General features: G+C 47.4%; 2 protein-coding genes across 2 annotated transcripts in view; one reads left to right on the plus strand and one right to left on the minus strand.

Moving 5' to 3' along the window:
* Nucleotides 1-4,393, minus strand: part of SLC13A2 (solute carrier family 13 member 2) — a 12,704-nt gene extending 8,311 nt beyond the window's left edge. The window contains exons 1-3 of the mRNA XM_083875145.1: nucleotides 4,265-4,393; nucleotides 1,133-1,261; nucleotides 546-682 (exon numbers count right to left, since the gene is read on the minus strand). Coding sequence (XP_083731271.1) covers nucleotides 546-682; nucleotides 1,133-1,261; nucleotides 4,265-4,366 — 368 coding nt within the window. The 5' untranslated portion in view covers nucleotides 4,367-4,393. The remainder of the gene's footprint in view (nucleotides 1-545; nucleotides 683-1,132; nucleotides 1,262-4,264) is intronic.
* A 2,671-nt stretch (nucleotides 4,394-7,064) lies between these two features.
* SLC46A1 (solute carrier family 46 member 1) lies at nucleotides 7,065-12,123 on the plus strand. The gene is made up of 5 exons (XM_083875146.1): nucleotides 7,065-7,313; nucleotides 7,879-8,731; nucleotides 9,102-9,185; nucleotides 10,118-10,274; nucleotides 10,805-12,123. The coding sequence occupies exons 1-5, from the start codon at nucleotides 7,080-7,082 to the stop codon at nucleotides 10,878-10,880; spliced, it is 1,404 nt and encodes a 467-aa protein (XP_083731272.1). The 5' UTR covers nucleotides 7,065-7,079; the 3' UTR covers nucleotides 10,881-12,123.
* Nucleotides 12,124-13,023: the final 900 nt, after the last annotated feature.

Genomic DNA, 13,023 nt, shown 5'->3' on the forward strand with positions numbered 1-13,023 from the left:
TATCAGATGAAAAGGGGTTTATCTTCTATGCATTTCTATTCTATTGCATTGTAATTTCCTTCAGTATTCTCTCTTCCTATGAGCTGAGACAGATTAAACAGGGTGATGTAGCCTGTGCATAGCCTAAAGTTCTAGTCTGGAAAACATTTGTTGTTTTCCAAACAAGCATCCTCATATTTTCTCTTCTCTTTGCAACCAGCAGCAGGCAGAGTGTCCGTGTTTTCTGTGTTCCAGCTGTGCTTTTTTGTGACTGTCCAGAGCTGTGCTCCTGGCCCAGCCTGGCAGCACCCCTCTCTTTCCAGCATTGACTCTCTTGTTGCTATTTCTCCACCTAAAAGCCTTTTAGAATTAAAAAAAACTAAGGACACACCAGGTGTGTAACAACCTCAAAGGATCCCCATTTTCAAGGCTTGCTCAGGCACTAACTCACTTGGGCTGCAGGAAAGCATTTGAAGGGAAAGATTTTCAGACTCCCATCAGAGATGGGGGGGTCTAATGCCATAAAAATTCCTTTATCCCACAGCATTCCCACCCCTGTAACTCACAGGGCTGGCCTGACACCAGTGATGAGCAGCACCCTCAGAGCCACTCGCTTGTGCAGGTTCCAGCTCTCGATGGCAATGGCCATCATCAGGCCCCCCAAAAAGAGCATGTTGGTGTCCTTCAGGTATTCCTGACTGGCCTGTGGGGTGGGAGAAAGGAGAGAGAAGAGTCACAAGAGAGGGGACATTTTCTGAGGGAGTTTATTCCCTCGGGCATTAGCAGGGAGTAACTCTGGGTTACATCCGAATGGGGAATTTGCTCTGATTTCGGATTAGCAGCTCCACCCAGAGCTCACTCTGGGCTTGTGCACGTTCTAGCACAAGAAGACAGATAATAGTAGTAATAGTAATGGTAATAGTAATAGTAATAGTAATAGAAATAGTAATAATAATAGTAATAGTAATAGTAATAGTAATAGCAATAGTAATAGTAATAATGTTGTTAAAATAAAATAGTAATACTATCAATAATATAAATATGATGATGATGATTATGATGGTGATGATGATGATGATGATGATATAATCCTGGGGAATAATCCCAGAATAAAAGCAGCAGAGTGATTAATACACGGCGCAAGGTGTCTTACTGTTGATGAATCCATGATATTCATCATTGGGAAGAGCAGGACGGGCAGGAAAGCTGTGACAGCCAAAGGCAGGGCTTCTGTGCACCAGTAAAGTGCCATCACTATGATCACATAGCCACATAGTGCCTCCTGCCAGAGGAAGGGGACACACAATCAGAACACGCTGAACATTGAACCCAGACCTTTCTCAGAAGCCAAGGCCTCATAATTACATTCACTGCCTGATAAAGGGATTAGAGAAAAGGTTATTTCCTTTTCTCTCACCTAGCCTCTGACCTAGGAAGATCCTAATCAAATGACAAACTGTGCAGCAAGCTCGTCAGAACTCTGAGGAGAAGATGAGGCCTTCAGTGGGGGTAAAAATAGAGGAGAAGAGACATGGATGACTTTGGACCTTTCATGATAAGGAATTGGCAATCACTGAATAGGCTTCTTGATTGTGCTGATGGTGTTATAGTCCTTATTTATGTCCTTGAGTTGTAGAATTAGTTACTGATCCAGCCAAGGCTTCCCCACCTGTTCCCACATGTGCTTCAGGTCACAGCCCAGGTGAGCCACAGCTAATTTCAATAGCTGGGACTCCCAGTACTGTAAATATTTTATAACCTTTCACTGGATTTTTAGCTTAGTGGAGACTTTGAAAGTCTCGCTGGCAGACTGGCCACAGATCATTTCAGCTGCCACTGACTCTGTCCTGTTTCTTTGAGGAAACTGAGATCCCCTATTTCATGCCACTCTCCTTCTGAGAAAACTTTGATTTAATTCTGCTTTGGACAACCACTCCAAATTTCACGTAAAAATGTTGAAGTCGGTCCCTGTATGCTGAAAAAAATTCAAAATTATTTGTCACAACAGTGGCATTTGGTTGGGCTGAGAAAGAAGGTAAGAGGAGGTTTTGGTGTCTTCTGCCTTTTAGAACTTGCAGTTATGGGAGACACCAAAGCCAAAGAAAGAAAACCATGGATGTGTGGCCTTGGATAAAGGATGTTCACTAAAATAGACTGGACAGTATGAATGAAACTGCAGTGATGCTTTTTGAGGTGGGATTACAGAGGATTAAAGCAAGGAGCTGGAATAATGGGTGGCAGGATTGAATTTGGGACGCTTTGGAACACGCTCAGGAATTCTGAACGTGGTGTGAAGGTTACAGAGCTGCTGAAGGGAGAGGATGAGCAGGAGCTGAGCAGTCTGGAGGAAAGAAAAAGAAGAAAGCAATCTAAGTGTGAATTATCAAAGCAGCCAGGCTGAAAAAGTAAGTCTGAGAGATTCCCAAGGATACGAAAATATTCCTTTTTGAGCCTCATTTTTAAATGAGAGCATTAAGAACCTCGATTATTCATCCCACTGACCACTGAGAGCTATTTGCCCTTTGGGCAATCCTTTTACTCCATTTTTGTTATCAAAAGACACAGATTGGTGCCTGTTGAGAGACCTTAGCAGAGCTTTGGGATGTACCTCATTGGCACAATGCCAGTGTCTCCCATCCTGCTGTGAACGGGCTCTCAGTAAAAGCTGATTTTTCCCCAAGTCAGCCATCCTGTAAGGACATTCGTCTGCCTTTAAGCAAGATTTTTAGTCTTGTTTGCTCTCAATTATAATAGCTCAGTGTCCAGTGCTATGTCATTAAAGGGCAGGTTAATAGATCAACAGAATAGAAAAAATGTGAAATTCCACCCTGTAGCTGCTGGCTCACAAGACTGTGTGCAGAGGCACCAGCTCTTCCTGCTCAGCAGTGGCACAGTGCACACTTTTAACCCCAAAAAACCCTTCTTAAAGGTTTCCTTAAGCCCCAAGGGGAAAAATCCGGGACGTTTTAGATTTTTGTCTCATTGCTGACTGCACAGAAACCAGAGGGAGTCATTTTGAAAGAGGAACTGAACCAAGACTGCCAAATCATTGCACAGGTAACTCCAAGGACTCACTGTATGTAACAATGCTTGCAGCAAGTGAGTTTGAACTCGTGGCCTCAGGACAGGGGAAAAAAAAAAGAAATCTCTCTGTCTCCTTAGAACTTTCCTGATCTCTTTTCACTTCAGTAACTCCTTTGCCTTTGGAAAAGCTAACCAGCAAAAAAAAAAAAAAAAAAAAAAAAAAAAAAAAAAAAAAAAAAAAAAAAAAAAAAAAAAAAAAAAAGTTTTTTTTTCTTTTTTTTTTTTTTTTCTTTTTTTTTCCACTTCCTAGCAAGCTTTTAAGTAATAATTTAAAGTATTTTATTTACCTAGTGAGAGAATGAGAGGCCACACCCGACCAGGTGCCACACTCAGAGCTGTGAGGAGGACACAGCTTTGGGACAGGCAGGGAAGAGTTAGGGAGGAGGAGAAGGAAGCTTGGAGAAGGAGTCTAAACTGGGAGTCAGCAGGGATTGGGAAGACTTTTGGTGTCCAAAGAGAAGTGACAGGAGGGGCAGTTTGGGAAGAGCAATTTCGTGATGCTAGGGCTGTAATAAGAGACAAGAGATTAAATCTTTCTGCGTGAAGAGGTTTGGAGTGCAAGAAACGGTGAAGAAGCAGCAGAGGGCTGGGAGTCTGTCTGCTCACAGCTCTGTCTTTAAATGATCAATGCCCCAAAAATACCTGCCCAGACACTACAGCTCCTTAGTCAACTTTTCCTGAAGGAGCCCTAACCCAGGTGTCTTCCAGAACTTGGTGTTTTAAATTTAAAATCCTTGTTTGGGAAGATTCTTACAGAAATATGTTAAAGCAAGACTGAAATGCATGTTATTTTCCCTTATGAATCAGGATGTCTTGTTTGTCTAAAAATGCCTCTTCTAAGCAGCAGTGACAACAAGGAAAAAAATAAAAGAAAATGAAAAGGGGCATTAAAATTGAGCCTTAGGTCCACACCAATAATCTTCAGCATAGAAAGTCCCTCACTAAATCAGCCAGATGCAAAGCAAGAGCCACAAAATCTCACTGAGTGTTCCATCACAGATGTAGCTGCTCATCCATCTACGTCCCACTGCTTTTATATTGCCCCAATGCTCAGAAAAAAAAAAAAAAAAAAAAAAAAAAAAAAAAAAAAAAAAGAAAGAGATCTCCAAGCAGAAGATGCAGGTGCTCCAAGAAAGAACCTCTTCAGCCTTGGAAAGAGCAGCTCTGAAACTTCCCAACTGAATTTTAATAAATCCCTTACCTTGGTGGGCACAAGCAGAGGCAGAGGGAGAGACAGGAGAGGCACCAGGACGATGATGAGGTATTTCCTGCAGGCCAGCAGTGCCTGCCAGGAGAAAGCCATGGTGCTGGAGCTAGCCCAGTGCTGAACGGCCTGGAATCTGCTGCTTGGAGCCTATATAAACACCAGGGAATATTAACCATTGACCTCGGGAGATTGGGTGTTGTTTTTGGAACTGTAATCGGAGAAAGAAGGAAGAGAACAAAGAAGGGAGGAGACAAGCGAAAGAGTGTCAGGAGCAGGAACTTTCTCAAGAGAATCTCTCAGAAAGGTGATAAATCCATGAGAGAATTAACTCCTTGTGCAGCAAGTGGGGTTTTGAAAGCATCCTGGAATGGCCTACACTTAAAAAAAAAATAATATTTATCATTTGTTCTCTAATAATAGAATGTTTGAATAGGTGCCGTTATTCCTCCTATTAAAAAAAAGAAAAACTGCTCCCTCCAAAACAGGTTGAAAAATTATTTCAATTTCCAAAAAATTACGGGTGAACACTGCAAATGACATCTATATCTGTAATACTCAAATACAAGGATTAGAAACGCCAGTATAAAATATTATATAAACATCTTTATTTAGGATGTTTAGGTTTGTTCACTGAGAAATTCACTTTGGGTGGCAAAACCCACTGGGCAGAGCTTCTGTCACCAGGTGCCAGATCAAGTCCCCACATGGAAAGGGACAGACAATCCTTACCTTAGGTCTTAGTGGATTGGGGAAGACTTGGCTACAGGGGATCCCTTTGCAAACACTGGGTTTATTTTTATTTTTTCCATATTTTTATTTTTTCCATATTTTTGATCATGCAAGTTTATAGGCCCAGCTTTGGGAGCTTGCAGTGGGAAAAAAATAAGAAGAAAAGGTGCTGCAGGGAAATTACCAGTGATTCTTGTCCCAGCTGCAGGCAACTTCCAAAAATACAAGCTGTGAATCATTAGATTCTATACATTTGCAGAAATAGTAGTAAACGTTTTAAGTCCAAAGGGTGTTTCTCGTTAACGCCACGTTGATGGCTTTGTTGGATCATCCAAGTTCATCCCTCACCTAATGCTGATAACATTTCCATTTTATTGGTATAAATCACCTTGGTACTGTTTATAGCTCACTCGAGAAGGGAGAGACAAGGTGGAGCACAGGTTATCAAATGTCAGCTCCACCAAAATCTTCTGCTGTTCTTGCCTCTCATCCCTTTTCTTCCAGGGATTTTTCTTTCTCTCAAGAATGTGCTAATGATGGAAAATCAGATTTGCAAGCTGGACTTGGGCACATTGGCCACAACAGCAACATCACATTTCTTGGTGACAACCAACCCGAGCTTCAGCATCTCACTCTCTTTTGGTACAAAAAGAATGAGAAAGAGCTTTCAAATTAATTCTATTCCCCCACATCTTGCATCCTTTGAATGTTTAATTAGTCTCTGACAAGGTGTAGTGACAAAATGACAGCAAGGTCATTTTTCTGCTTTTTACTCTTATGCCCTAAGGTTGCAATGGAAATCTAAAATAACATCCCCTTTTTGCACCTCTGCAGCACAAAGGTTATGCAAAGATTTTTGCATCTCTGCAGCCTCATTTATGGAGTGGAAATACCAGTGTGGAAGGGTGTCTCAGCTGAAGAATTGTAGAATTAAAGAATTGTAGAATTTAAGCAATTTTAAAGAATTGTTCTTTAAAAGCAGCACCTCCACAGAGATGGTCGCCACTGTCGTGGCATTTGAAATACTTTCAAAGATGCTAAAAATGAACCCTTTAAGTGCTTTACTGCAAAACGAGTGGTTTGTATCTTGTCCAAGCCTTTCCTGTGGCCCGTGAACACCTCGGTGCAGTCAGAGGAGTGAAGCCAATTTACATTAGTCTGGAACTGCTCCAGTTTATATAAACGGGTTAATCTAATACTGTGAGTCCTGTGCTTTGAATTTAAAGGACAACTTGGTCTTTGCAAGCCAAACCTCACAGGAAACCAAACAGCGCAGCCAAAACCATCTTTATTGAGCGAGTTTATAAGTTATTTTGTCCTTTATGAAAGGAAGTATTTCCTAACACGCTGTGAAGTGACAGAAGTGAGCGTGTATTGCTAAATACAATATTTTTGCTGATTCCTAGGGCAGTTAAAAATGTTGATTTTGGTTAGTTGAGCCTGGAGAACACTGAGGGGAGCCTTCATTGCGTTCTGCAGCTTCCCCTGGAGAGGCGTTGGATGGGGCAGGGCTGTTCTCTCCTCTCTGAGCAGGGACAGGACCTGGGGGAACAGCACAGGTGCATGTCAGGGGGGTTAGGCTGGGTTATTGGGGAAAGGTTCCTCACCCAGAGGCGTTTGGGCAGCACAGGCCGGGGGGGAGCCCCAGCCCTGCCGGGATCTCCCGGTGTGAGGATGGGGCACCTGGGGACACGCTGGACTCGATGATCTCAGGGGGCTTTTCTCAACCCAGCGTGATTGTGTGGAACATCGGCCCCTCAGAGCTGCAGCTTTGGCACCTTCAGCGCCCAGGGGGCTCGGGAACCCCGCGTTACCCCGGGCGGAGCCGGGCCGGGCCCGATCCGGGCGGAGCCGTGTCAATCCCGTTCCAGGCGGAGCCGTGTCAGTCTCATCCCGGGCGGAGCCGTGTCAGTCCCGTTCCGGGCGGAGCTGTATCAATCCCGTCCCAGACGAATCCCTGTCAATCCCGCTCCAGGCGGAGCCGGGTCAGTCCCGTTCCAGGCGGAGCTCTCTCAGTCCCGCTCCAGGCGGAGCTCTCTCAGCCCCGTTCCGGCGCAGCCCCCGCCCCCCCGTGGCCGCCATGGCCGCTCCGGGCCCCGCCGAGCCCCCGGTGCCCCCCGGGCGGCGCCGCCCGTCCCTGCTCTCGGTGGAGCCGCTGGTGTTCCTGGCCACGCTGTCGCTGGGGCTGCAGGGCCCGCTGGCCACACAGTACCTGTGGGACCGCCTGGGGGCCGAGCACGGCTACAGCAACGGCAGCAGCAGCGAGTCCGCCGGGTGCGGGGACGGCAACGCCACCGCCGACCCCCTGCGGCAGGTCCGGACACCGGGAAACGGGAAACGGGGGGACGGGGGAGCCCCGAGGGGGAGAGGGGAGCTCTGGTGGGGATAAAGAACTCAGAGGGAGAGTCCTGGGGAGGGGGGAGGCACGGAGGGACCCCGGGGGAAAGGGGAGTCTGTGGGAGTGGGAGCCACGGAGGGAATGGGAAACTCCCGGTGAATGGGAGGACCCAGGGGAGAGCGGTGCCCCGGGGGAACAGAGCCCCAGGGGGAACAGGGAGTTTGAGAGGAGCTGGGAGTCCCTGGAAGCAGAGTCAGGAGGGGATTTGAGGCCCCAAAGGGAACAGGGAGTTTGAGAGGAGCTGGGAGTCCCTGGAAGCAGAGCCAGGAGGGGATGTGAGGCCCCAAAGGGAGCAGGGAGTTTGAGAGGAGCTGGGAGTCCCTGGAAGCAGAGCCAGGAGGGGATGTGAGGCCCCAAAGGGAGCAGGGGGCCCGGTGGGGAAGGGCGGCAATGATGGGAGCAGGGAGCCCAAGGAGGAGTGGGCATCCCAGTGTGGCACTGGGTGCTGTTGGAGCTCCTCAGCTGCCTGTTTCTCCTGCAGGAGGTGGAAGCCCTGGTGTCCCACTGGAACCTCTACATCAACCTGGGAGGTTTCTTCGCCAGCCTGTTCTCCGTGACTCTGCTGGGCGCGTGGAGCGACAGCGTGGGCCGGCGCCCGGCGCTCGTCCTGCCGGCCGCGGGCATGGCCCTGCAGACAGCCGTCTACCTGCTGGTCATGTACCTGAGGCTGCACGTCGCCTTCTTCCTCCTGGGCCGCCTCCTGAGCGGCCTCACGGGTGACTACAGCCTGATCCTGGCCAGCTGCTTCTCCTACGTGGCCGACACCAGCGAGCGGCGCGCGCGGACGTTCCGGGTGGCCGTGCTCGAGGCGTGCCTGGGCACCGCTGGCATGGTGGCCAGCATTGGGGGTGGCCAGTGGCGCAAGGCCCAGGGCTACATCAACCCCTTCTGGCTGGCCTTTGCCTCCAGCCTTGCTGCCACTCTCTACGCCGCTTTCTTCCTGCGGGAGTCGGTGAAGCAGAAGAAAGAGACCAAGCTGTTCACGCTGAGCCACTACAAGGCTGTGTACAGGCTGTACACGGCGCCGGAGCGGCCGAGCTCCAGGTGGAAGCTGGTTCTGTACACCCTGGCTTTCTTTGTGATTGTCACGGTGCATTTTGGAGCCAGGGATCTGTATGTTTTGTATGAGCTCGGCTTCCCTCTCTGCTGGGCTTCCGACCTCATCGGGTACGGCTCGGCCGCCAGTTACCTGGCGTACCTGAGCAGCCTGGCGGGGCTGAGGCTGCTGCAGCTCTGCCTTGAGGACACCTGGGTGGCAGAGATAGGATTGATCTCCAACATTGCTGGGCTGGTGGTGATTTCCCTCGCTACCACAACGCCGCTGATGTTTACAGGTGATGCTGAAGGCTTGGGATACCTGTTTGTCAGGCTTTTGGCAAATCGATGCTGGTAGTGTGCTTCAGAGGGAGTTCAGGCAGGTGGGGAGGTTCTGCCTCGTGCAGCGACAAAACTGTGGGTTTTTAAGGGCAGTGTTGGCCAAACGCTGAAGTTGGAAGTGCATCCATGTAGTTCCTAGAACATTAGGCTTCCCAGAACTGTATTACACTGCAGACACAGAATGAAGTGCCTTATGAGGTCCAGGAGGGTGAATTGTGTCGAAATATAGCAGGGAGACACTGCCAGCAACTGCAGATTTCTGGGACTGACTTGGGGGACTTTATTTTTCAGTTGAGCTTTTCTTAATGTGCTGTGTCTTGCTCACAGGTTATGGGATTTTGTTCCTTTCCATGGCACCCACTCCAGTCATCAGATCCAAGCTCTCCAAGCTGGTCAGTGAGACAGAACATGGTAAGTAATTAACACTTTTTTCTTGGAATATTGAAACCAGACTCTGGGGAGGTTGGGAGTTCCCTGGCTCCTCTGGACTCTTGTGCCCCTGCATTCACCCTCAGGCCCAGGATAACTTTTTTTTTTCCCCCTGGTAATTGTCATTCTTTGATTCAGACTTGCTGCATTTCTGAGATGAGAACAAGGGAAGAGAAGCAGGAATAGTTCATTCATCCATACATTCATTTCCAAAACGTCCACAAGGAGCGAGAGTTAAAATGGATTATATAACCAGGAGAAAAAGTCATTTTCTTGACTATAACTTTTCTCTGTAGATCAGTAACAGTGGGAAGAACCAGGTGTTGTTAGAAGATTGTATCATTGACCATGGTGAAAGATCATGGATAACCCATAGGAGGAGTATATTTGCCTTTTGTCCACTTATGTGTTTGGAGGCCTTGCACTTGCTGAGAAGCACAGCACAGGTGTGCCCCTGAGGCAGCCAGAGGGAGGAGGGAATCCAGGTGGCAACGCTCAGGAGGTGATTTTGCACAATTCACATTTCTTATTTCAGGACGGCCACAGCGCATGCGGCTGATTTATGGCGCTAAATCTTCTGCTGGACTTAATGTTTAACAAGTGATAACAAGTGTTTGGCAATAAACAGATCTATAGAGCCCTGGCCTGGAGCAGTTACAATCCAGCTGATTGATAATATCCTGGTCATCTCCTGATACGAGTCCTGCAGGTTGGTGAGGTGGTCCTGGCCACAGGCTGGACGTGCCAGGCCAGTCCTGTCCCACCTTGCCACGCTTGATATTCACACCTTTCTGATGGCAAGTGCAAAGCCTTGGAAAGATGGGCAGGATCCTTTGAGGGTGATGTGTTACAGCTGTTTGCAGGCAATAGCCAGCTGCCTATCTCACCAATAACCTCTTATCTCTCTTTTCCAGGTGCTCTCTTTGCTTCTGCTGCCTGTGTGCAGGGGCTATGTTCACTCGTGGCTACAGGAGTGTTCAACTCTCTCTACCCTGCCACCTTGCACTTCATGAGGGGATTCCCATTTCTCTTTGGGGCTATACTCCTCCTTATTCCAGCAGCTATCCTTGGGTAATGTACTTCAAATGTCTAAACTTCACCATGCAATGTCTTATGGAAAATACTATTTACTCTTAGGATAAAAGCTGGCAGGTTTTAAGGCATATTTTCTGTTATGGTTGTGAGAGAGTGTCTGGTGCTCCAGTAAAAAGAGGTGCAGGTCATTTCTTTTAGAATCTGAATCCTAGGGATAAACCTGCAGCCTGAGTAATGTAGCTGCTAATATTTAAAGTGCTTCAAAGACTCACTCCACTTTCACTGGAATCCAAAATCTGGAATTGAATTTGAAAGTTCTTCGTGGAAGAGATGGAGCTCTCTCAGCAGTCTCTCTCCCAGTGATTTCTTTAGCAATGAAAGCAGAAGTTTTGTTGTGATAGAAAACAAATCCCATGGTGGGTTCTGGGAGAGGGAACATGTTGGGATTTGCAGAAGTTCAGCAGCTCCTGGCGGGGTTATTTTGTTTTGTTCCTCTTTTAAGACTCACTCAATTCAGCAACATCCCCTTGTGCCTTTGAAAGCTGAAACTGTTCATTCTTTTCTAGGTGGATACAAATCTGGGATTCAAAGCACAACTACAACCACTTCCCAGATGCTTCCCTGTCCCCTACAAAAGACTGAATTTATCAACGAGGAATTGGCCAGCACAGCAGTGTCCACCTGAAGATTGCACTTTATTCTTCCCTCAAAGGACAAATCAGTGTGGGAGGGACACCCTGCTTGTCCTTACTAACTTTTAAATTCCAAATAGTTGGAAATCACAGGAGGAACTTGATTTGAAGCTGTGAATGCCTCCTCAACGTTGTGTTGTCTCATCTATCAGAGAAAACCCAAGAGACCCAAAAGCCAATCAAGCTGTTGAGGGCCTTTTGCAAGTGGTTTAGGGTTTGGCGGGGCCAGAAGGCTCTGCTATGCATTTAGTGGGGAGAGAGGACTGAGTTTTGGTTTAATTGCAAAGCAATTTTCCCCTCAGAGTATTCCAGTGTGCAGCTGATGAGCTGTTGGTGTGGATGAGGCACAGACTGAAGCAGTATCCTGCTGGGGGTGGGAAGATCTGTGCTCCAGATCATCACATTGCCAGTAAAAACCCAACAAATGTGACATGCCAGACCACAGAAATCCTTATGGAGAGGGGGAGTTTAGCACAGGAGTGCTATTGCTGTCCTTACTGACTGAACCAGCTTTCGTTTGGTAAGTCACAGGTGTCCTGAGGAGAGGATCTAATTAATGAAGGGATGGTAGGGATGCCAGTGGGATGTCCTGCCTGTCTGCAGCTCAGCTCAGGGTCTCAGAGGTGGTTTTGAGAAGTAACAGATCATCTGAGAATACTGCAGTGCCAGTAGAATAAATCCTGGGTTGGGAAGGACCCATGAGGATCCTTGAAGCAACTCCTGTAGGTGCCTTAATTGACAGCTGCTAAAAACTGTGAAGTTAAGGAGAAAATCCTGAGAATCGTCCCCCCTTATACTGCAAAGCTGAGCCCCAGTTTGATAGGTGTTCCCCAGTCTTGTGAAATCACTGCTGTGCTTACCCAGAGGCCTTCCTCAGCAAACTGGTATGGGGACAGGACTAGTGTCTTTAAAATGGATCTTTTTTTGTTGTATGTGGCAAAATCTTGTGTTGATTACCTCAATTCTGCTGCCTGTCCTGGGATCTGTTGATGCCAGCAAGCAAACCCCGTGTCCATGGTGCTAATAATTGTTCTTTCCAAGAAATACCCGTGTTTCCTGCAATCCTTTTTTTTCCCTCAACGTGCAGTCCTGTGCACACTGCACTACACGCGCTGTTCAGGAGCATGCAGTAATGACTCTAGTGTTACTTTCGGAATGAATAAAACCTCCATGCTCTTTTATGGTTCATAAAACTCTGGATATCTTTTGAAGCTGTTGATATCGTTCGTCCTTGACTCGTTCGGGGCTTCTCTCCATTATTTTAATTTTCACTCCTTCATTGAAGACTGCAGTAAAGAAGGAGCAGCAGGAATTTATCTGTCTCATGGAGAAATAAGTGTGTGAGGGTGAAAAGTCAGGAAAAATGCAGGTTTGGGACTTGCAAGCAGCTAAAACTTGCTTTTCCTGACCACCAGAGTAAAGCTTGTAGGAGAAACCTGCAATCTGAAACCTGTCCTTCAGCATGCAGAAAATATGAAATGCTTCTACCCAGCTTTGTCCCTGTCCATTGGGAGTTTGTGGTAAATGCAGGAGAACTGGGGGGCAGAGAAGCAAGGAGGCTTTAAGAACTTGGTGTTATGCCACTTGCTGCAAGCAGTTACACCAGGGAACACGGGAGTTCCAGGTCTGATTGCTGGGCTAAGCCTGGAATTGCCCTCCCCAAGGAACAGGGCATGCTGTGAGTGTTGCAGTAGATGTTTGTGGCTGAACTGATTGTCAAATAAAGTCCTCTCCAGCCCATGGGTGCCAATTCAGGCAGCTGCTCAGTGAGGTGAAACCTGGCTCTGCATGGGCAGAGATTCAATGGCAGCTATTATACCTTATTAAAAAAATTAAACCAAAAGTTTTTCTGGGCTGTCCTCCAAGAGTTGCAACAGTGGAGCTGTGGCTGGGAACAGCAGGCAGGGTCCCTAGGGATGCAGAGCATCAGTCCATGCAAAGGTGGGTGGGAAGTGAGGGGTTCCTGCAGGGAATGGTGCTTGGGGATGTCAGTTCTGCTTCACGGTGGCAAAGGAAAGCAAGTGTGAAAAGCCTGCAGGGAGAGAAGCACGTGAGACAGACAGAGAGGTGGGGATTTAGAGTAAAAACCAGAT

The sequence above is a fragment of the Zosterops lateralis genome (assembly GCF_965231275.1).
Source record: "Zosterops lateralis genome assembly, chromosome: 19".
In the NCBI taxonomy this organism is placed as follows: Eukaryota; Metazoa; Chordata; class Aves; order Passeriformes; family Zosteropidae; genus Zosterops; species Zosterops lateralis.

Coding starts and splice junctions, on each gene's coding strand:
- SLC46A1 (XM_083875146.1), top strand. CDS start 7,080: ATGGCCGCTCCGGGCCCCGCCGAGCCCCCGGTGCCCCCCGGGCGGCGC. Junction 8,732..9,101: donor AACGCCGCTGATGTTTACAG/GTGATGCTGAAG, acceptor TCTTGCTCACAG/GTTATGGGATTTTGTTCCTT. Junction 10,275..10,804: donor ATTCCAGCAGCTATCCTTGG/GTAATGTACTTC, acceptor ATTCTTTTCTAG/GTGGATACAAATCTGGGATT.